Source organism: Arvicanthis niloticus, chromosome 13 (assembly GCF_011762505.2).
Source record: "Arvicanthis niloticus isolate mArvNil1 chromosome 13, mArvNil1.pat.X, whole genome shotgun sequence".
NCBI lineage: Eukaryota > Metazoa > Chordata > Mammalia > Rodentia > Muridae > Arvicanthis > Arvicanthis niloticus.
In genome coordinates this window covers 66,325,027-66,349,278 of record NC_047670.1, presented here as the reverse complement: position 1 = coordinate 66,349,278, position 24,252 = coordinate 66,325,027, and the positions used below count along the sequence as shown (strand labels likewise).

Genomic DNA, 24,252 nt, shown 5'->3' with positions numbered 1-24,252 from the left:
TTGTGTTACAAGGAGAATCACTGAAACAAAATCATTATTTCTCCAAGCCACAGTGAACATGCTGAGAATCCCACGTCCCTACCCAAGTCCCAGGGACACCACAGAGTCTAAATGATGACAACCCTGACCCCCTCTAAAATATAATAATAACTTAAGGAAGCCTCAGGATTGGGCCTTTTAGTTAGCAGAGGAAGGGGAGAAGAATAGACCAGATCATTTTGGGTTCAGACTCCTTCTCAGAGAACTTGACCTAAGGTTAAACTCAAATTAACTAACAGACCAGTAACTAGCACCAGTTTCCAAGCTACCCCCAACAAGACCTATGTCTAACACCAGTTTTCAGGTCATTTGCCAACAAATCTATACCCCCCAGGTTAAAAGCCTACCCCTGACACTTTGCTTTCTAACAACCACCAATCAAATACAACAAACAAACAAACAAACAAACAAATGAAACAAAAAATATTAGTTAGTTTATGATTTGGTTCCCAACACAGGCCAATTATGTTAAAGGCCATAATGGCCCCCTACCCCTTTCTTGCCTCTACAAATGCTTGCCTAAAACTAGACTCAGGGCTCCACCTTCCTGCTGTGTTGGGGTTGATGGGGAGCCCAACCTCAAGATCCAATAAAAAGGCTGTAATATGATTACATCAAAATCTGCTCCTTGGTGGTCTTTGGGGGTTCATGAACATTGCCTGACACAACAACTGCTCTCCCTCATTCCTGGTTCAGAAGCTCAGCCCCACTCGGGTAACTCAACAGAACATTGGGTCTGCAGATGAGCTTCAAGGTTTGAAACTCTTTCTTCTTATCAACAAATATAAAGCTCCACAGTCACTTTGGGACTGAGAAAAAAGTGTTCCTCTTTACTTCACCTGTAAATATCTGCATTTGCATATTCAACTCTAACTTTACATATTTAATATTCACATATTTAACTTTTTAACTTCCTCACTTGACTCAAGAAATAGATGGAGATTTAGAAGCCCAGAGCCTCACTAATCATTTTTTTTTTAAATCTTGACATGCCAAAGAAAAAGAAGAAAGACTAATTATTTTGCCAATATAGACTTACTAGGAAGGTATTTTTCCAGAGTTTGTTATTTATAAGATTTAACTTTATTTTATATTTGTGCATGCTTGTACATAGAGGTTAGAGAAGGCCCAAGCTCTAGAGCTGAATTTGGAGGAAGTAGTGAGCAGCCTGGTACATATGCTTGCAACTAAACTCTAGTTGTCTGAAAAGACATAGAGAGCATTTAGCTATCCCTGCAGTGGTGGGTCTCCTGAGATTTTTTTCCTTTCTACCCTTCCACATTAACATATCTACTGGTGTTAATTGTGTTCTGGTGTTCGTTAGGTAACCACATTGCTGTGGTATCATAAGCAAAACTTCCCTACCATTTCTAGAAGACACAACCATATAGCAGACTTCCTGGTCCTTAGGCTCTTGAGCGCATTTCACTCTTTCTTCCATTGTGCTCCTTGTACTAATTTTCTCAATTAGTGATCAATGGGGAAGGGTCCAGCCCATTGTGAGTGGTGCCATCCCTGGGAGGTGGTCTTGGATTCTATAAGAAAGAATGAAGAAGAAGCCAGAGGAAGCAAGCCAGTAAGCAGCACCCCTTCATGGCCTGTGCATCAGCGCCTGCCTCCAGGTTCCAGCCCTTCGTGAGTTCCTATCCTGACTTCTTTTGGTGATGAACACCAATGTGGAAGTATAAGCTGAATAAACCCTTTCCTCCACAACTTGCTCTTTGTTGCAAGACATTCCCTGATCCTTCGGTGTGAAGTTGTGTTATAGTCGTATTGACTAGGTCTGTGCACCTCATGATCAATTGCTTTCTGCCTTTGTTTTTCTTTTTGCCAGTTGTGGCTTTCTGTAATGGTCCTCAGCTGTTACAAATAAGGGTTGAGAGCTATGTTAATTGGTGAATATAGAGATAAATATTTAGAATACAGATAGGAATGGTACTCACTTACTGAAGTAGTACTAGTAGCTTCTTCTCTAAGATCCAAGACACCCCTAGTCCCAGTTAGGTGTCCAGAACTAGAATTTCCCTCCTGTGGTGTGGGCCTTAAGTTGATCAGATAGCTATTGGTTGCTGACCAATATACATGCTACTATGTCTACATAGAGGGTTTAACTAGCATGTAAGATGTGTTTTCTGATGCTAGCTCAGAGGTTTAGGACAGTGTGACTGGGGTTTACCTACCTAGTTTGGATTAGGAAACAGGCTAGTTCTTAAGACCTGCATGGGAGTTGTAAAACCTGGACTAGGCCTGAAGATTGGGTATGATACTGGCAGGATCCTACTCAGTGTCTTTTGACATATAGGGTTCTAATAACGAATTAAAACATATTATTTCCTTACATTTTCCATGGTATAAAATTGTGCCCCAAAATCTTAACATTACAAATATAATTTTTCTATTTACATTACTTATAAAACATAAGTTATTTGAAGTAATAAGTTATAGACCTATTTATATGGAGACAGAAACTAAAATCACCTGAAAAACCATTTTTTTTAATATAAAGTCAATATTCCTCCAAAAAAAAGGGGGTAAACTGTAGACGTCCAGCAGCCAGTGGGTGGGCTGGGCAGATAATTTTTTTTGTAATTGACTCATAATAATTATCTTTGTGGAAACAAGGGTATATAAAGCAATTTAGAGAAGCTACATAAAATGTGATGAAGTGTCTGGAATGTATAATAATTTAATTACAGTGTTGGTAGCATGTGTGTTTACCTTTGAAATATATGTATATCTAAATGCATCCTATTGTAAGTGGCTACAGCTGTTATTTATCTTTGACATAAAATACTTCTTGCTAAACAGTTTTCTAAATGTCAGTGAGACACCCAGCTTTACTCAAGCACAGAGGCACAGAAAATTGAAATGTGATCTAATTTGTTTTATAATTTACTACTTCAAGAAGAAAGAACTTTCTAGAAATTTATACAAAACTTTTGATGCAAATGTTCACATATAAAGCCTTGTGACATGGGTACAGGGCTACTGTAGACAGAAACAGTGGACAGGAAATAAATGGAAGCTTATTGAAGGGCGAAGAAGGACAGGTAAAAGAAGAGTCATGATCACATGTGTGACATATGTGATTTACAAAAAGAAAAACTCACGGTCTTGTGCTAAAGCAATTTCCATTCAATAATCTTCAATATTGATATCACTCTCGTGTGCTGTTTACCTCCAACAATTAAAAACAAAGCAAAACAACAGAAACAGAATGCTTTTTATCTCTCTGCTGTAGGAAAATGTACCCTACTCAGAATAAAGTAGACACGTTGGGGATGTAGCTCACCTAGTTGAGTGCTTCTTAGCTAGCAAACTTAAGGTCCTATATGTGATGCCAAGCACCACACAAAACTGTGGATGAACATACTTATAATGCACACTGAGGAGGTGGTGGAAGAATATCAGAAGTTTACTGTCATCCTTGGCTATATAGTGAGTTCAAGGCCACCCTGGGCTACATGAGCAAAGTTATCTAGAGTAGTCTATATAGGAGCTCTTTGCCATACCCTCTTATATATTATTGAGGGTAGGGGAATGGGGAATAATGAGACAAAGTCAACAGAAACTGTCACACAATGGGAGTAAGTCAGTGGGAAGCTAATCAAACAGTACTGAAGAAGGGAACACAGACTATCTCAAGAACATTACCGACTGAGCATAAAGCCGCCTTGGGACTGATAAGCATAGCCCCTGTGATGGGAAGAGTTGGGTTCCCAGGGTCTGAAGCCATAGTTCTTACAATGCCCTTCCCCCCCCCCCAGACCATTGCTGTCCCTACCAAGCATATTCTCAGTTTAGTGAAGAAACTGTGTTTCGTCCAAATAGCAAAGCCCCTGAGAAAATAACAAGAGATCCTGATTCCAGCCTGTGACTCACTCTACCAAGCATGTCTCTGGATTTGGACAGGGAAATATATTCTCTCTCCATACATCAGGGCCTAAGAGAAATCTTTGGTTCAGCCCAGCCCTCATCAGACATGCCTGGGAAAAAATTACATTTTCTAGCCAAGTGAATCAAGATAAAAAAATTGAGCCAAGGAAATTGGCATTTTTTAAAGTAAACTAAGCAAGGAAATGGGCTCTTGTCAAGTTCTTGTTTGGAGACTGATTTAGGGGTTACTTATACAAAAAATAGGTGATGGAAAACTGGCAAGAACTGTCTTGAAGGGCAGAGTTTGTGGCCAGATGCTGCACACCTGATCCTAATGTCCAGTTATAAAGATGTTTTAGTTGTATGGATCTGAACACAGTGTTGTCACTTCCTTTGGCTACTCTTCTGGATGGTTATTTTGCCCATATACACATGCAGTTCCTGACATGTTACACAAAGACTGAAAGGCAAATATCAGAGGTAAAATAGGGAGTATGGTGGTTTGTATAAAAATATCCCCCATAGATCCATAGGAAATGGCACTATTAGAAGGTGTGGCCTTGTTGGAGTAGGTGTGGCCTTGTTAGAGAAAGTGCATCCCTAAGAGCCATGCTTCGCAGTCTCGGATGCTCTAGCCAGGCCTACTGTGGTTTCTATTTCTGTTGTCTGCAGATTCAGACTTAGAACTGTCAGCTACTTCTCCATCACTATGTGTTCTTGTATGCCACCATGCTTCCCCTCCCCCAAGATGATAATGTAACCCAACTCCAATGAAATGTTTTCTTTTAATAAGAGTTGCTGTGGTTATGGTGTCTCCTTACAGTAATAGAAATCTTAGTTAAGACAGAAGCTACTAGGAGTTGGATATTATACTAGGCTGGACTATTTTCTTTTTAAAGGTAAATCCATGTTTATTTACTAGCACTTTTAAAACATTGCACAAAACACATTCAAGAAGCAACTAATTGCAATGCAAGCCTCTTCACAGCAATCCAAGTTTACTGAACTACGGATGCAAATTTATACAAAATTGCACCAGTTAAATTAGGGCTTTTAGTTTACATTTGGCCACCTCAACATCGTCGTAACTTCAGGTTAGTAAACTAAAATACTATGGTTGCCTTTTTGAATGGACAACCTTTATACTCAAACATGAATGCATACATATCAACAAGGCATTGTTAAGTAAAACAACAATAGTTACAGCAAATTAGGCCTTGTGACCAATTACGCATGATTAAAATTACTTCCCACATCCACATCCGCAGTACTTGTCCACCAATTAACATCTCAGGCAAAATGTTCCATATGGGAAACAACCACTAACAGGCAAAGATACTAACCCTGTCTATTTGATATTGCAGACGTGTGTACGCATGAGCAAGCAAGGGAGGCACAGTACAGATCTCCAGCTGCAGAAGCCTGAATATGATTTACAAAATTATTAAATCATTAAAAAGTATGTTTGAAAATATACACTTCTTGTAGACTTCCCACTGTACACACAACTATAAACATTGTTCCCTATGTAAGCCAAAAGAAAGAAAGAAAGAAAGAAAGAAAGAAAGAAATTAGATTTGAAAATTCTGGACATTTCCTTCCCAACAGATATCAAAGGCAATGTCTTTAAATCTAAGACATTATACTCGAAGGACTATCATAGTTTAATGAAAAAAATCACTGTCTCCACAGGTTTTTGAAAAATCCAAAAAAAAAAAAAAACCTAACCCCATATAGCTGTATTATATAGATGTTTATTTATATAACACAATGGTAATGACCTTGAATTAACAAAAATTACAATAAGCTATGAGTATCACAGATGCAAAGTTATCTGGAGTAGTCTACATAGGAGCTCTTTGGACTTTCTGCTATTATGCTTTTGGGATCTATTCTACCCTCCAATACAAAGTATGGGGTGTGTTAAAGTATGCAGTACACCACTTTCATACATGTACAACGTGGGTATGTGAAGAATGTCTCTTAGCAGTAATACTGGATGTAGCCTCTGTTTTTGCAAGCTGCATACTCTAGAACTATTATATAAGTCAAAAGCTCTAGTGATACTGGAAAGGGATTAGAATGTGCAAACTGATAGACTATCTTACACCTCCCTTTTACAGGGTACCACCACAGGAGAGTCCACCTAAGATATTGGTAGATCTAACAACATTGCAATGCTGGCACTGTTGAATTGGGCAATGCATCTTCAGACATAGCTCAGGGCTACAATACATTCAGCTCATTAAAGCAGCTGACATACTGACATAATGATTTTTTTTTTTCTGTGCCTATCTAGGCACTAGATTTTTCTGCTTTCTCTGTTAATCTACTGCACTAGGTCATAAAAGATTTCCCTAACATTTATTTTGGATTTTGCAGAGGATTCTAAGAATGCACAACCATTCCATGCCTTACTAGGTTTTGACCTTGTTCCATTCCTACAACTCTTTCAGCTTCCAAGTTACATTTATTTTCAGCCAAAGTCATTGGAACTTCAATGGTATCTTTAGCCCAAAGAATCTGTTCTCTCAGATCATGTAAGTCTTTAAATATGTACTGTGCTGTGATGGACTGAACCAAAGCAAAGCCTTGTACAAATCTCCCATTGTTGTACATTGTTCTGTTCCTGCAGTTTCCAAGATTTCAAGCATACACTCACTGTTGCACATCTACTTCAGCCTGCTCTCTACAAGAACCTCCTATCATACAATCATATTTCTCAACAGAAATTCCTTGAACAAACTGTACAGTCAGAGCCAACTCCCCAACACTTGCTAAGCCAAAAATGACTAACTTACATTCATGCATGATGCAAACTTGTTGCATTTAGTACCTCTCAGGCTGTCACTGGGTCCCACCATCATCCTTGACCTGTGTTCTCTCCCCTTCTGGTTACTGCTCCCAATGCCTTGATCAGTCTTTGCTGCTGCTGCTGCCACAGCCACCGCCACCGCCACCGCCTCTGCCATTACCACCACAGCCATCACCAGTAAAAATGAGGCTGATTCTCATACCTGACTCCTGGCCCATGATTTTGCTTGGAGGAATTTGGGATTCTAGGTTAGAAAAGTGATGGAATGCTTTAAGCATGACTTAGTGGGCCATACTGGGGGAAGGGGACATGGAAGACAGTGGTGCTTTGGATGGTTTGAACCATTAAAACCAAGTGGTTTTACAAAAGAAAAAATGTTAGTATGTAGTCTACAGATAGTTCCTGTATATTTTGGTGAAGAATGTGGTTGCTGTTTGTCCTTGTTTGAAGAGTTTGCCAGAATCTAAATTGAAGAGATTTGCATGAGTTGCATTGGCAGAGAAAATTTCAGAGCAGCCTAGTATTGACTTTGTTGTACAGTGGTTAGTGTTCCCTCTTATGAAGCTCTAAAATGAAAAGGAGAAAGCTTATAAAAAAAAACAAAAACAAAAAGCTACAAAATGTACAGTTCAAGGATGAAAGAGGTGTCAGGAAGTAGAATGGAGCCAAGCCCTGTGTTCAAGAAGATAAAGAGGTTAAATATCTTGATGTTAAATGGAATAAAGGGAGTGGTGACCTCATGGCAAGACCCTGCTCAGCTAAGCTTTCAACTTGTGAAGAGGAATTAAATCAAAACCAAGAGTTTGGCTGGTGGCATTTGCCTTTAATCCAAGCACTCAGAAAGCAGAGGCAAGTGGATTTCAGAGTTCAAAGCCAGACTGATCTACAGAACAAGTTCCAGAACTGACAAGCTTAAGCCATGAAGGAAACCATGGAAACTAGAAAGCTGGCAATGGTGTCATTGAATGAGGGAAGCATTGTCTAGCCCCAGCAAGCAACAGAACTTGGCAGCTTCAGCATGTGGTCTTGACTTTAGAATCAAGGACAGAAGAAAGGGCTTATGGAATCTCCCTCAGCAACTAAGGAAAGCCAACGATACCAGAGATGTGTCAGGGGTATCCCTGTATGGAGACCTAGAAAGGACACTGTGTGAAGCTGTAAAGATAAAGCCTGGATGACCTTGGAGACCCCAAAATGTTGGAGATGAAAGAGCCATAGGATCCCCACCAAGGAGAGCTTCAGTTAGAAAGTGGAGCCAGCCCAAGGGAAAAGACTGTGTTGAAGTCGATATAGCTGAAAGAGTTTAGAAATCTGAAGAGAGCTTTGGCATCAGACATGAAGTTGCAGAGTTTGAAGTTTTACTAGACAGTATTCAGTCTTTCTTTGGTCCAGTATTTCCTCACCTCCTTTCTACCCCTTTAAAATGGTAATGGATATCTTGTATGATTGTATGTTGGGCATAAGTGATCTGCTTTTTTATTTTGATTTTACAGGCTATTACAGTTACGAGATTCCATGAGTCTCAAAAAAGACTTTGAACTTTACACTTCTAAACAATGGCAATAACTGTGTGAAAGACTGTGGGGACTTTTGAAGTTGGAGTAACTGCATTGTGCACTATGATGTCGCTATATGCCTATGGGGGCCAGGGAGTGGAATGTGGTGGTTTGAATAAAAATAACTCCAATAGGTCCATAAAGTGTGGCACTATTGGGAGGTATGGCCTTGTTGGACTAGGTATAGCTTTGTTGGAGTAAGTGCATCACTGGAGGGTGGGCTTAAGGTCTCAGATGCTCAATCTACTCTCAGTGTAGCAGCCTCCTCCTCCTGCCTGCAGACCAAGATATAGAACTCTCAACTTCCTCTCCAGCATCATGTCTGCCTGTGTGCCATCATCCTTCATCCCAAGATAATTATAGACTAAACCTCACAACTATAAGCCACCCTCAAGTAAATGTTTTTCTTTATAAGATACCTTAACTCAGATAGGGAATTAGCATAAAATATGGTCTCAACACTTGATACTTCCATCTCTGTTTGTACTCTTCCTTCCAAACACACTACTCTTGACAGTATACAGTTAGGAAAAATCTTAACCAGCTTTTTGCATGACTTAATCCAGTTTGATGAGCCCCTGAATAATCACTCCAGGACATAGACCAAAGTCTTTCCAATTCATAGTTTCTGTTTCTCCCTCCCAAACTCCCTCCCACCTTCTCTTCCTTCCTTTCTTCCTTCCCTTCTTCCTTCCTTCCTTTCTACTTTGATTTTTAAGTAAAGCTGAAGGTAACTTTAGTGTATTGAATTGCTACCATGTATGTTTAATAAATAACAATAGAAAATGCTTTGAATTAACTTGCAGTGTATATTTTGCAATAAAATTGCATGAAATAGATAAAATCATTTATCATTTTCATAAAGTTCTAGGTTCCTTTTATGTTTTTAACAGGGAAGATAAACTTAGTATCTTAAATATCCGTTCTTCCTAACATGTTCTGCAAGTTCATTACCCTTATAATTTATTTTATATAAATATATCTTTCATCTTTACTCAACTGTTTCTCAAACACCAGAATCAAGTTGTCAAGGAATGGGAAATTGTCACAAATGTCAGTATTTGGCAGTATACATTTTTAAAAGATGTATGCTCCAATGGCAGTGCACATGGGTGTGTGCAATCTCATTGTGGAGAGTGTTTTCTGTTCATCCCTAGAGTCTGCCTGAATGCCAACTTTGATTTTTATAGCTTTTTCCAGGATCACCCAATTTATTACACTCTTCTACTTTCATATATAAATGGGGGCTACACTGTTTTATGGTGTTAGAGTGCACAGACTCAGTGACCATCAGTTGCAGTAACGTATGTGGGGTACTGTGTAGAGTTTAGGTTTCTGGCTCAAGTATCATGGCATAGTGGATTATCACTGAAGCAAAGGCACAGAGTGTAGATGCTGATATTCTTTCTTCCTCCTCACTCTTTACAGCAAGTCTTTGGCATCCAGAGTCTGTCGGGGTAAAGTGGGGCATCTAAGACAGAGAACAACACACCAGGAAGCTCACCTTTGTTGCCATGTCTGCTCAGGACTCTGGGTTCACACAGCAAGCCCTTGGCTCTGAGGCCTCCTGCCTGTGGTTCAAAGCTGAAGAGCGAGCACAATTTTAATGCCTTGAAAGAACAGAAGAACCAAGGATGGGATCTTCAAGGCACCCACATCTCATGTTGTTACAGATGCAATGGCTAGACAAAAAAGAGCAAGGTTTCCACTCCTTCTGAGTTGGAAAATATAAAATCTTATTGGATTGCTTCTGTCTCCAGGCAAATCATTAGTTCTTGTATTCACTCTTACAATATGCATGGGAAGGGCAGAAGAAAAAGACTGAGAACATTTTGGAAATAGGATAACGGGGAAAGATGTCCCCCATTCTGGGTCATCAAAGTCCTTGCTAGTGGTGGAGAAAGAATTTTCAGCACAAGTAACAACTGCTTGAGGTTATTCTCATCCCTGCCCAACTCCTACAGTTTTGTAGGAATCTAACAAGAAACCCCATTCACAGGAAAGGGAACTGGACTAAAAAATCCCTTCTGGTTTTAGTCAGATCATAACTTCTTCCACAGCACCTCTTGAGCTGTTTCATATCTCTTTCTTGTCAAAAAGTAAAAAAAGAAGAAAAAGGAAACTTCCTTGAGAAGTCACTAAAAGGGTAGAGATGGTGAATGTTTAAGCAGGTTATTGCTTCCTGTCCATTGAGGAGTTGGTGCTCACACTTGGTTACATCTATTCTTCCTTCCTCCCCCTGGGGAAGCACAAATCCCCAACCTGGATATGCCTTCTGGATATATCTTCTGAGAGCTCCTTTCTCATCTGCATACTTAAGCCTGAATTAAAACATCATTAATACACTCCCAAGTGTACCATTATAGCATCTATGCCTGAAATTCATTTCAGTACTGAAGCTACGAATCCTTCATTTCTTTGGCTTGAGTTGAAGTCCTTAAAAATCTGGAAGACCTCAGGCTAGTAGTGTCAACACTGTGGAACTGTCATTACCCTCCTTCACCCCTGACAAAGTGATAGGTACATAAAGAAGCGAAGTGCCACCTCTCCTTTAGTATCTGAACATTTGTAAGCTCACTTTGCACATAGAGAAGCCTACCATCTTTCTTATTACTTGTGTTTAACATTGATTAGATTAGATTAGATTAGATTAGATTAGATTAGATTAGATTAGATGAAAATTAACTGGCTTTGTGTGTGTGCATGTATGTGTATATAAGTGTGTATGTGTGTTTATGTTTGTGTATATAAGTTTATAAGTGTGTATAAGTATGTATGTGTAGGTTTGTATGTGTGTATGTATGTGTGTATGTGTGTGTACGTGTGTGTGTGTGTGTGTGTGTGTGTGTGTGTGTGTGTGTGTGTGTGTGTAAAGGCCACAGGCCATCCTTGGGTGGCATTCCTCAGGTAAAGTCACAATTCTGTTATCTGAGGCAGGATCACTCCTTGGCCTGGAGCTTATTGAGTAGGCTAGACTGAGAACTGAGTGAGACCCAGAGCCCCCTATGCCTCCCCAACAGCAGTGCTGGCATCAGAAGCATGTGACACTGTTCAGCATTTTTTATGTGAGATCTGGGTTTCCTAAGGAACTCAGGTCTTCCTGCTTGCAAGGCAAACACTCCTATCTCCCCAGTCACAGACTTTTGGCTATAAAGTAGTTTAAACACAGTCATTATAGTGTTGGCCAAAATTAGATTCAGAGAGACTTCTTTTCATTTTTTCTAATTCGAATTTTCTACATAAAATTTTTTCTGAAAATTAGATAAGTTGTTTAATGATCTTTTAAAATGTTTTTATAATGATTAGCAGTTTTCTTTGATATCTACATTGGTCCCTTGAAAAATATTATCTAGGGAGGGGAATTGGGGAAAGGGGATGGCATCTGAAATGTAAATAAAATATCCAGTTTTTAAAAAAAAAAAAAAAAAAAAAAAAAAACTTAAGCCTTAAAGGAACTCAGAATACCAATGCCACTTAAAAATTTTCAATTCTGAGCAAAATGCAAACCAATCCCCAACTAGTTTAAAATGTGAGAACAACACTTTTCCAAATCCTAAGAAAGCAAACACTTAGATAAAAATACTCTTCAAATTTTTCATTTATTGTAATACAGCTGGATCTCCTAGAGGCATCTCCTCAGCTGTGGTTCCTTCCTCTCTGAAGACATTAAGTTGAGTCAAGTCAACACGTCAAACCAGCCAGTACAGTATGTTGCTATGAAAAGTGGAAATTCTTTCCAGGTTAAGAGTTTCATTTACCTTAACAGAATGTATTTTAAAGTATTCATAGCTAAAAGACTGGCCAGTTCTCTTTGTTATCTTACAGTGGGGGATTAACTTGAACTGATGAGTACCAGCCATGGCCTTTCCACAAGCGTCTTTTCTAAGATGAGAATGCTTCTCAAGTCATTCCATATATACTAATACTCTAGGTAGGAAGTCATCTAATCAGAATGAGTCTAATGACTATATGAGTGGTTATTTTTGCTCTGCTGCACTAAAATTCCTTATTCAGGAAACTGATAAATAAGCTCTATGTTTGTCTCTGTGGTTTGGTGGAATTGTAGACTTACATAATTCTGATAGTAAGATTTTATACATGTATATAAATATATATTTATATACATGTAAGATTTTATACATGTATATAAATATATAAATATATACATGTATAAAATCTTACTATCAGAATTATGTATTATTTATACATGTATAAGTATATACATGTATAAAATATATTTATATACATGTATACATTTACATATGTAGGGCCACAAATTTAGGGAAAATATAAGGAGATGCATTAGAACAAAATCAAGTAGAAAGCAAGTAGCTGGAGGTGTATCTTACTACCAAGAACCATAACAGCACATGGGGCCAGAGCCAACAAGATGCTCCGCAAAGTAAGGTGCTGCTGAGACTGAGAGCTTGAGTCCAATCTCTGGCATCTGCGTGTTGGGAGGAGAAGCCAAGACTTGCAAGTGGTCTTGACTTCCATTTGTATGTATGACACACACATACACACTATCACACACATAAATAGATAATAAATAAATAAATAAATAAATAAATAAATAAATAAATAAGAACAAAGGAAAGAAATGTACCACATGGAGACACGAGCGCCACAGTTATATAAATTTTAGGGCATCCACATTTAAAGGTGGAGTAGAAATAGACTGTCATTCTCAGACATGAGGCCTCTGTGTTTATATCTTGGTTACTTCTAAGCAGTTTTCATTAAGTTTCCTATTGGGTCTTGGAAACAAGGCCTTTGCTCACAAACTGTGTTATGTTTGCTCAGCAATTTTAATGGAATTGTCTTTTAAATGAAATTCTGTTAGCTGCAGTTTGCATTAGCACCCAAGGTAATTCCTGACCTAACAAAAATCTTAATTAGTGAAAATATGACAGTTTACATTTATAATGATAATTCACTTGAAAACAAAATATGAAAGAGTCTCTTACATGGGAAGTTGCCCAAATATTTTTATTTTAATCTGCAGAGTCCATAGATAACCAAGCAACATTTGTGTCTTAATCAACAATTTAAAATAGACTTTATCTTCACAATGCATAGCAAAACAAACATGATTTTTTTTATTAATTTTAGTATAAATACTGAAATTAAGTGCTTCATAGATTTCTTTTGCTTATCCCTTCAAATTAGTTAAGGAGTATAGAAAATATAGTACTAAATTAAATAGTTCTTTAAAACATATTTGCTGATAAATATTTTACATATATTAAGTTAAACGTAAAACATACACATTCCTTCATATACATATGAGTTTTGTAAAGAATAGGCATATTCTTTTCAATGTAAACATTTAAAAATATATTTTAAAGAGTATGTTTTCTAATATAGTGGCGAGGCTATCTGATGTCCTTTTCAATATATTGGCAAGGATGTCTGATGTTTTATTCAAAATAACATTGAGACTGTCTCACGTCTTTCTATTCAACAGATGTTTTCCTCATTTTATCAGCTAATTCTGTTCTTACTTCAATGTGTTTTTCTAAATTTTGCACTTCGTGTGGAAGGTTGAGGTCCCAAATAGACAAACAAGATTGTATCTCTGTAAAAAGAAGACAAATTATATTTCAACAATCCACTATGAAACACCTATATTTATTTTTATTATGTTCTGAACAAATATATACACATATATTTAGCCTAAACAATGTACCAAGTTATTGCGATAAAACAAGTTCCCCTTGGAAATGTTAATTGGACTTTAAAAAGCTCCAAAATTTCAAGAAGAGCATTTTATAACCTAGCAGTTCATTTGCTGAAAGAAATAGAATAATTTTAAATATTGTTTGATATTGGAAATCATAAAGATAACCCTATGAAAATAAATTGTGAAAATATTACACTTAATTTAAATTTGATTGAGTTGCTAAAATTTAAATTTGAAAATGTCTGTGTTATTTACATTTTAAAGAGTGAATTGAAATTGCTGATGGGAGCCAATGAGATGACTCAGCAGCTAAAGGTACTTGCTGCAAAGTCAGAAGATCTGAGCCTGAACTCTGGGTACCACATGGTGGAAGAACAGCGCCAACTCATTCACGCTGTTCTCTGACATTCACACATGCACTGTAACATGCATACACCCAAACATCTAGTGAACATAGGCGCACACACACACACACACACACACAAGCAATAAGATTTTATGAAGATATTGCTGAGCGTAGAATGTATTACACAAGCCATCAGCGTGCTGTCCCAGCATACCGCATGCTTTTCAACACAGAGCATGATGTGAATGTTACCTTTTTGTTCTTGGGTACCCTCTGTGCTCTTCCTCTTGTACCCCAAAACCAGCATGACATTTTTAAGGCTTCCTTTACCAAAATAAAACATTAAAAAATGATTAAAATAATGCAGTAAATTCAACTTTAAAAAGCTCAGCTAGCCACATCTTAAACACAAATATACCGAACCTGAGTTACCACTGCTACTTTTCCTTTGTTTTAGATGTATTTATTTTATGTATATGAGTACACTGTAGTGGTCTTCAGACACACCAGAAGAGGGTATCAGATCCCATTACGGATGGTTGTGAGCCATGTGGTTGCTAGGAATTGAACTCAAGACCTCTGGGAGAACAGACGGTGCTCTTAACTGCTGAGGAATCTCCCCAGCTTGACACTGCTACTCTTAGGGACACTCTTCAGTTATATAAAACCCTCCTCAACAGATCAGCAGTTTTTAAAGAAAACCTAGGCTAATTATAAGAATGTGAGACAACTCTTTAACCTTTGTTACATAATGTTTTGATACGTACTCTTAATTCCTGCCCAGAGTTAGAACATCAGAAGAGAAGAAGCCCAGGAAAGTGCTCAAACAGAGGCATAAACACGAGGCACCTGGAGAGCAAGGTGGATGGATACACCGAGAGCCTATAATATCACGTCTCTCTTGAGTCATTTGCTAATTTATTTGGCAATTATCCATCTACAGTGTGGCATATACAGGGTCTTTGGCAGGGTCTAACAATATGATATGAATGCAAACATGCAGACCCTCTTAATCTACATGGAATTTATGCTCTAATAAAGATCTAGTCATTAAAGGGAGGGAATCAAAACTGCTCAATGTTATGTCAGTGATGGCACTTAAAAATCTAAAGAAGTCAGAATTACACAGAGAAACCCTGTCTCCAAAAAAAAAAAAAAAAAAATCTAAAGGACTTCAACTTCATCACCACCAGCTTCTTTGAGGTATAACACATGAGCTACTGCATCAAAAAGCAAAATGAGACAGACTAATGTGACTAAGAAAAAGAAAGAGCCGCATGTGCAAATACTTCGGGCAGAACAGAGCCCTGCAAGAAGACTCCAAGTTCCTGAGTCAGAACTCATAAGAAAAGTGCCCAGCCATGGAGACAGACAGGTATCTGAAACACTAGTAACTCACCTTACTTTAAGATCACTCACAACTCATTGTATTGACGATGGTTAGTGATAACCAACCACTTAGCCCCCAAAGTGCAGACCAACCAAAGGTGAGAATTTAACACAGTTGGTAGATAGTGGCTGTGGATACAGCCACTGTGATATCTCCCTCCCTGGTTATTTAACACATATATGACAGTTTAAAATCCCAGACACACCTAATTCTAGCTCATGCGTGCAGCTCAGGTATCCAGAGATGAAAAGTCTATGCCAGGTAGGGAAAACTCCTTTTGGTGCTAAATTCATTCCTCTTAGGACAAGTGTTTCCCTTCCCAATTGTCAAAGTTTCACAAACCTGCTTTTGGGGTGCTACACCCTTTTGAAATATTTTATCATTAGGTTTGCATACATGAGGCAATTCCTGTTTTCTAAATAAAATTATTCATCAAAAGAAGATACTGAAAAACTCCTTTGTGAAAAACAGTCCACACACCATGCCCTGATTAATTCACATTTAAATGGAAAAAAATTACTAACAATAACTAAGCTTGGATAAAACTTAGAAGTTAGCAAAGCCTGTGGACAGGGGAGTTCATTGTGCATTGCTCTAAGAATGTAAATTTATTTAAAGAATAAAACCCAAGCAGGAAGCTGGCCAGGGTGTGAAACTTACAGTAAGCTCAAAATAAACATCCATTCGACTTATTTGATGAAAAGTGAAATGTACACAGTATGTGCTTTCTCTTTGTCCTTAGATAGAGTGAAAATAGCTCTTACGAGCTAAATTGGTTGCCTCTGAGACTGTCAGCCTCTCTGATGAGACCAAGATCGTGTATCCCTTCCAGTGTTAACTGACACTGCTCAGAGGTCCCTTAGCCTTGCGTTGGCTTCATCGTGTGACCCTTGGAAGCACTAAAATGACATCAGAAATTCTTAAAGGCCTTGTCGGGCATAGGTGGGAGAGGAGATCTTTGGTCCCATGAAGGTTGGATGCCCCAGTGTGGGGGAATTCGAGGGTGGGGAGGTGGGAGTGGGTGGGTGGGTGGGGCCACATCCTCATAGAAGCAGGAGAAGCAGGGATGGGATAGGGGGTTCCTGGGGGGCGGGGGGGGATGGGGAAAAGGGATAACATCTGAAATGTAATTAAAATACGCAATAAAAACAAATAATACTAAAAAAAAAAGAACTTGGAGCAATCTTGAGGGCTCTACTCAACAACACAAACGGGAGTGAGCAGTGCTGGGAGTGGAGATTCTGAACAGGCAAAAGCACAGCAGGCAAAGGTGTTCAGACTGTGGAGCCTCCTGCCAGCTGTGCAGACAGCTCAGGGCTGCATTTCTGGAGCCCTCACCCAGGAAGCAGGGGGCGTTTATGGAGATGAAGCTGTTTTTGATTATCAGTGCTCCATGTAAGGGACCCTTCACCCACACTCCTGATAGTGGCCACATTAAAAAAAAAAAAACACGATTTAAAAAAAAAATGATATTTTTGTCATCATAAAAAGTATGGATTTTTCTAAAGGAAAGAAACTTGCCTAATTGTGCTGTGGCCATGGCTCTCACAGAATCACAGAAATTCTGAATGGTGCGGATAACACGCCGTGTAGAAAGATCCAGGAGTAAGATGTGGCCTCCTCCAGTTCCGATCCAGAGAGCAGTGTTCTTCTGCAGGCAGAGCGCCTTCACCCTCCCAGAGTAGGACAGCTTATGTTTCGATTCCTTGTTTATTTTTACCATCACCTCCCTGGAACCATAAAGAACGTCTTTATTCACAGGTCTATCGGCACTTGAGCGACGTGACACATTTACCTGTGCATGTACAGCTTACTAACATCTTAAACCATGAAGGTGTCAAGCCAGTTGTCTCGGAATTCTGAACACACCTTCCCTGGCTTTAGTTACCAAAATCACAGGAATTATAATTCTTTATTTAAAAACAGCACAATTCCACGAAACTTTGATGCATCCTCCCTCCAACTTTAAAATGACTCATTGTATTTATGTAATGTAAATTCTGTATAAATAGCTTTTATACCGTATTGCTTAGGGATTGATGACAGGAACTGAGCCTGCACATGCATATTCAGTAAACACGCAAGCATCAGGGCTCTGCACTGGAAGGAAAACCTGGGCAACAGAAGCCTGACTTTAAGCTCTGAGTAGAGCTAAAGCCTGCAGAGCAAAATTGTTTAACACAAAAAGCCAGGAAGCGCATTCCTTTTCTTGAAACACAACTTCTCAATGATATGGACTATTGCAATAAACTCTCAACTTAGGAAATCCTCACAAGAACAAGATAGACATTCAATTTTTTTTTGTAACAAATGTTATAACTTGTAAACATTTACTATAAATATAATGAAATTTCCCAGTTTTAATATAAAGGAATTAGTTTCCATGCTCTCTATGAAATCCAAAACTTACAAAAGAAAAACAAGTCATTATGTTCAGATATAGATGAAAGATAAATAGACAAATAGATAGATAGATAGATAGATAGATAGATAGATAGATAGATAGAGATAGGTGATATAGTATAGATGATATAAGATTAAATATACATATAGACATAGATGGATATAAAGAGATAATGTATGTGTAAGAAAATATATAGAACGTGTTAACAAAGAACTTTCTCCAAAAAGAAAATTGTTTTTAAATTTCCCTAGAAGACAGGAATAAAGAAAAAGAAGCCACAATTTCTTTCTCTGTGGACCATGACTTATAAAACTAGAGGTAAAGTAACCAATGCATTTACTTTAAGAAGTGCACACAGTCTATTAATTCACAGAGCTTTTCCGTTTTCTTGTCCCACACCTCTACGACAGGGCTGTTTTTCTTGGCAATATAGAGGGCTGTGTCTACTGCCACCGCTATGATGTTAGAATCGCTGAAAGCTGCATAAGAAAACCTAGGAGAGGAGAAAGGTAGGAAAAATATTCAGAAAGTTAGCACTATTCTCAAAATTAAACAAGTTGCGATACTGTAATTATAACATGTCTTTCCCTCAACCATGTTGAATGAGTTGGCTACTTAACTTCTGTTGGTTAACTGGTTTTAGCTGTGTATGACCATAGAATAAACAGTAAAACTCATGTTCAGTTCTGGGTTGATTTTGCAGTTTAAGTCTATCTAATTTTGTATGGAATTTTATACTACCTCTTAGATTATAAAAGAAATATAGTGTGTGTAAATTTTAGACATTTCAACAGAATCCTTGTTGTCACGAGTGTTGGGAAAGCTGAGAATCACCTATTTGTACCTAGAATTAAAAAGATGTGGAAATAAATTACAGTGGCAATGTCTCCAAACATAAAAGAAGCCCATGGCTTTGTAAATGTAAGTCAACCAAGTATGAAAAACAAACAAACAAACAAACAAACAAACAAATCCAAACCTTCCACATAGATTGAAATGAGTACATTTACAGAGCTTGAGAATTTAGACAACTGTTATTTATTCTCTTTGAAAACAGAAGAAATTTTTCAAATATTGCTCTTCTAACTTTAGACATAGGTGCTGTATATAGCTCACAAACAGATTAGAGACGGTAGGCTCTGTCTGCATGGTAAGCTCCAGGCTCACTTTTGAGGTTTCACCTAAATGTCAACCTCTCTGGAATTCTTCCCTGATCTCTGGGAGAGAATAGGCCAGCTGTTTCCTTCCCTCTACTTGCATAGCTGCAATCTCTCATCATACTATTAAACATAAAGTGTCACTTATTAGTGTGTCCCCCACACTAGACTGTCAATATAACTTCCTAAAATCAAAGGCCACATCTTCCCTATATGCCCCCAGTTCAGTACAGCATTGTCATACATAGCTAAGTATCTCTGCCGTGCTAGGCCATTTGGTCACTGAGTGGACAGAAGGATGGATCAGCAAAGAATGAACTAGCAAGGTGAATGGACACCTAGAAAAAAGTGAGAAACTTCAAATTTGGGATTGACCTGGAAAGAATATATAAAAATGTCATGGGAATTGGAAAACCATCAATATTTCTTATAATAGGCAGGGGGGGTGCTCCATTTTTGTGTTCTTTAAGGAAGATGAAAATTTTCATCTCCTGACAGAGAGCCATTGTTTTCAGCAATTTTGCTGGGGTGTTTGCTGTGTCTAGTATAAAGACTTCCATGAGAATGAACATGTACACAGGCTTTTAGAACTACAAGACAGTTTTGTGTGTTGTCTTGCTTGGGTTCTTAATCTTAAAATTACATCCCTACAGGCATAACCCAGTGATAGAGAAGTCTATCACTAGCATTCACAGGGCCCCATGCTCTGTCCTAGCATAATAAATACACATAAATTTAAATAAAAAAAAGATGGATCTCAAGGCCTAGAAATGCAAAAACATTTTACTAATGGTAAATAATTTACCCCAGGCCACGTGACTGACATGTGTCAGAATCAAAACACAAAACAAGTCTCATAGGCTCTAAAAGCAGACATCTTTCAGTACAACATGGGTCTTCCAGTCACCGAATGCAGCACTAACTCTGAAGGTGCTGGTGATGATGCTATCCCTGGTCAGTGCCCTGACCTCTGTGTGTGGAAGAGGAGAGCACAGCAGTAAATGCTCTTAGAATAAGGCATCTGTTCCCCTGTGCCTTATGTAATGTGGTTCTCCATCTCTCTAGGAAAATGAACCCCTGGGTTAGGCTGATCTTCAGTAACCATCCACACAAGGTACCAATACATACCCATGATGCCATCCAATGCTCTGTATCAAATGGATGTCTCTGCTTCTAGAATATTTAAGGGTTGTATACGTCTATAAAAAGTGAAAATTACAGAAAGAAGGAGGCTATCTGAGTACTTACACATGCTAGTAAACACGTCTGTAAATACAGCAGAAATACTGCTCATCCCTACTGACTTGTAATATACTATAGTATATCTTAATGCTGATTATGTTTTAGAATCATCTAATACCATACAAAAATACAGCATTGAAACTGAAGCCGGAGCCCTCTTAGTTGCCTAGATAGCATTGGCATGTAGCATGGCCTGGGCATGACACTGACTGAGCTACCTAGCAATTTGTGATCACAGCTCATGGAGATCCACTGAGAACAATGGAATTAAGATATCACATTAAAAAGCAATAGGGTAACACTGTGAAGGAAAGGCCTGGAACAGTGGAAGCACAAACGGAAGCCAGCAAACTTCCCTGGGTGGAAGGAGAGCCGGACACACAGGAGGCAGCATTTGGACTGAAGCAGACAGAGCAAGAACTCAGCAGGGGTGCAGACAGAGGGCAAGCATACGGTAAGGCTGGGGATAAGCTAGGGAGGTGATCTTTGAGAATGGAGATGATTTCAGTTTAGTCAAAGCACAGGGGCAGCAGTAAAATTTGAATCCAGACAGTTGAGCTGAACTAAATGATAAATACAGCACATACGGAGGGTTGGAAGACTTCTGGCTGGCATTCTCAAGGGCTCTGTTTCCAGTGTGAAGACAGACTGGAGAACAAATGTTCGGCCAGATGCTGAGAACTAGATAGAAACCACCTACTATTGCCACAACCATAGACATCCTTGGCCATGGTAGTAGCAGAGAGGTTCAAGGGTTTGATAAACAATTGGGAAAGACAAATTGTTATGAGAACAAAGGACAATGCTGTCAGGGTTAGCCCCAGTCTCAACGCTGAAGAACCAGACAGACACACAACTAGCAATACCAACCCCCCCCACCCCAAGAGAGATTTGTGACCAAGAGCTGGTAGCTGTCATGTCAGTTTATGTACCTGAGAGCTCATCAGGTACTAAGCATGATGTTAACATCCTTACACTAATCTTATTTAACCCTCTAAACATCCCTTTGGGATGAAAAGTAGGACAATATCGGGCTGACAGTAAAATGGATACGGATAGGTTATTGTCCAAGTTAATAAAACCAATACACATCAAAGCCAATATCTGACTTGCTTTTGCCTCCAGCCTACACTGCCTGATACTGAGGAGAACAAAAAGAACAAGTAGATTTGGTGAAAATCCAATTAAAATGGAACCCATTCACTGGAGGCTACCAGACAACTCAGTGGAAATCAGCTGTAGACAGTGTACCAAAAACAAAACAAAACAAAACAAAACAAAAAACCCACCAGTAGTACATAGTTCAATGGGTAGGGGACAGATGGACCCCTCAGTAATTCAGGGGATGGGGCCAGTCTTGGGTAGGCCTACTGTAGGCAATCAGAGCTGCTATGACCTCTGAGGCAGAAATGTCTTGTTTAGGACTGAATGCTCAACTGTCAATTATTCTCAAAACCCTGTGCTTGCACAGATGATCCTAGGTTAAACTCAGAGATCACAGACACAGACACAGACACAGACACAGACACAGACACAGACACAGACACAGACACAGACACAGACACAGACACAGACACAGACACAGAGAGACACACAGAGTTGAATATTCTACAGGAAATTGTAGGGAAGAGAAAATTCCTTAAGGGTGGGAGGGAGACTTGAGATCGTGAGGTAACAGCAATCAGAATGTCCTTTATACATGTATAAAATTATCAAAGCACAGATGAAAAATAAAAGATTTTGAAAATTTGAGCAACATACTAGCTCAAGGCCTATATATTTTCATTCTTGTCTGAAACTGGTGTCACTAACTTGGTCGTAATTTTGATAACCAATTATTAAATCTAGAAATTATCATCCTTAAAAAATCTGTTTTGTTATAATTGATACTTAAGACCATTGTAAATAACTGAATACATAAAAATTACACGGCTTCAGTTAACTAGACATCATTGCCTCCTGATTACAAATTTCTAATTTTAGGCTGGAGAGATGCCTCAGCAGTTAAGAGCACTGACTGTTGTTCCAAAGGTCCTGAGTTCAATCCCCAGCAACCACATGGTGGCTCACAACCATCTTTAATAGAATCTGATGTTCTCTTCTGGTGTGTCTGAAGACAGCTACCATGTACTCATATAAATAAAATAAATAAATCTTTTAAAATTTTTCTAATTTTACCAATAATTAAATAATATTTTAATGCTACGGTGATGGCTAGAATTTGCTAAATTTTCTGTTTAGGTTGTTTCATCTTTTAAGAGACATATGTTGCATTTCAAATAATATTTCGTATCAGTGTGGTCTGCGAGTAGTTCATTAATATAATTCTAAAGAGAAAAAGCATGAGTAGATGGTAAATTGGCTGTATAGAACGAAAATAGCTTACAGCTGGTTGGTTCTTGTCTCGATGAGTTTCTGAATGGTGAAATCATTGGAAAAGGAGAAGATCTTTGTGCCACACCCTCCCCATGTGATGTGCCTTTCAGATGAATTCAGGGACTCACTCAGGCACATCAGGGGCGTACTGACATCGCCTATGTGCAGTGTCTTCAAGGGGGCAGCTCCTTTACACTGCAGAGAGTAAAAGAGCAGGCAGGCTATGTATGCACTGTGATACTGGGTAACATTCCACTTTACAGAAGTGCTTTCTATTTTAAATGACATTGAATTGAAACACACTTTTCAAAATTTCTACCAAGACAGGCTTTAGTTAAACTGTCATTCAGGTTGTAACCTCCCCATCAAACCCTTCCCTGTGTAAAGACCATTCAGGAAACATCCTATTCATCAGAGTTGCTTCTAGTTCACTCTTTTTCCCCATTAATTAATTAACTAATTAATTAATTTTACTTCCTGATTGGAGCTTCCCCTCTCTTCTCTCCCCCCAGTCCTTCCATCTCTGCTCTGCTTCCTTTCAGAGAAGAGAGACCTCACAGAGATGTCAAACAGAAGATATATAGGATATCCCATATGTGACCCCAAAGGGGTTGCGATCCCTAAGTTGAGAACCATTGCTTTAGATGATTAAAAAATGTTGGTGTCATGAAGTGGAATCTGATTGAATAGATGGAACCATGATGAATTGAAAGAGGAATAAATATTGTAATGACTAGAGGAGTCACTACAGGAAGTTAGATGTTATCTTCAGTACTTAAGAAGTGTTTCCACGAGGAGGGAGAGGACAGAGATGAGGAAGGGAAAGGGAGTCAGGCTGGGGAATGAACCTAAGGCATCCTGAAGGTCACTGCACTCTCCACTGAGCTATGCCTCCAGCTGCCCACCCAGGAAGTCAAACTTCAGTGTCTTTTCTTCCTGGAATGCTTCTTCTTCATTCCTACAGATGGAATTATCTCCATTTCTATCACCTCAAATAGGATTTCATATCTTGTTACCTTCAGTTCATTCATATAAGGCATTGACTCAAGTAGCAAGTATTTCCAAGGCTGTATTATATGCTAAATGTATGGAACAATAAATAGATAACAGGAGAAATATATGACGCTTCTTATCAGGAATCTGATAATCACATATGGGGAGAGATATGTAAAACAAACTCATGAAAATACACTTTTATGTAAGATGCACTCAACATTTACCTTAATGGTCTTATCTTCAAATATCATTAAGTTACCATCAGCAGTTCCCACCAAAAGAAAGTTACTTTGCTTGCTGAAAGGAAAAAAAATACCAAAATTGTTACAAAATAACATTGCTTTTGAGTGACCTGGCTTTTAAATTCTCTCA

The 24,252-nt window shown here is 38.6% G+C and overlaps 1 protein-coding gene and 1 pseudogene across 3 annotated transcripts in view; both read right to left on the bottom strand.

Annotated features, from left to right (window-relative positions):
- Positions 1-6,217: 6,217 nt before the first annotated feature.
- LOC117719292 (ras-related protein Rap-1b-like protein pseudogene) lies at positions 6,218-6,855 on the bottom strand (annotated as a pseudogene).
- Positions 6,856-13,261: 6,406 nt separating this feature from the next.
- Positions 13,262-24,252, bottom strand: part of Lrrk2 (leucine rich repeat kinase 2) — a 136,873-nt gene continuing 125,882 nt past the window's right edge. The window contains exons 46-51 of one of the 3 annotated variants that reach the window (XM_034517385.2): positions 24,105-24,177; positions 22,895-23,079; positions 18,450-18,602; positions 17,227-17,435; positions 14,568-14,639; positions 13,262-13,864 (exon numbers count right to left, since the gene is read on the bottom strand). In XM_034517385.2, the coding sequence (XP_034373276.1) occupies positions 13,743-13,864; positions 14,568-14,639; positions 17,227-17,435; positions 18,450-18,602; positions 22,895-23,079; positions 24,105-24,177 (814 nt within the window). In that variant the 3' untranslated portion in view covers positions 13,262-13,742. Of the gene's footprint in view, positions 13,865-14,567; positions 14,640-17,222; positions 17,436-18,449; positions 18,603-20,394; positions 20,466-22,894; positions 23,080-24,104; positions 24,178-24,252 lie in introns of those variants that run through there. The other 2 variants (XM_076911929.1, XM_076911930.1) reach the window with 2 other exon arrangements.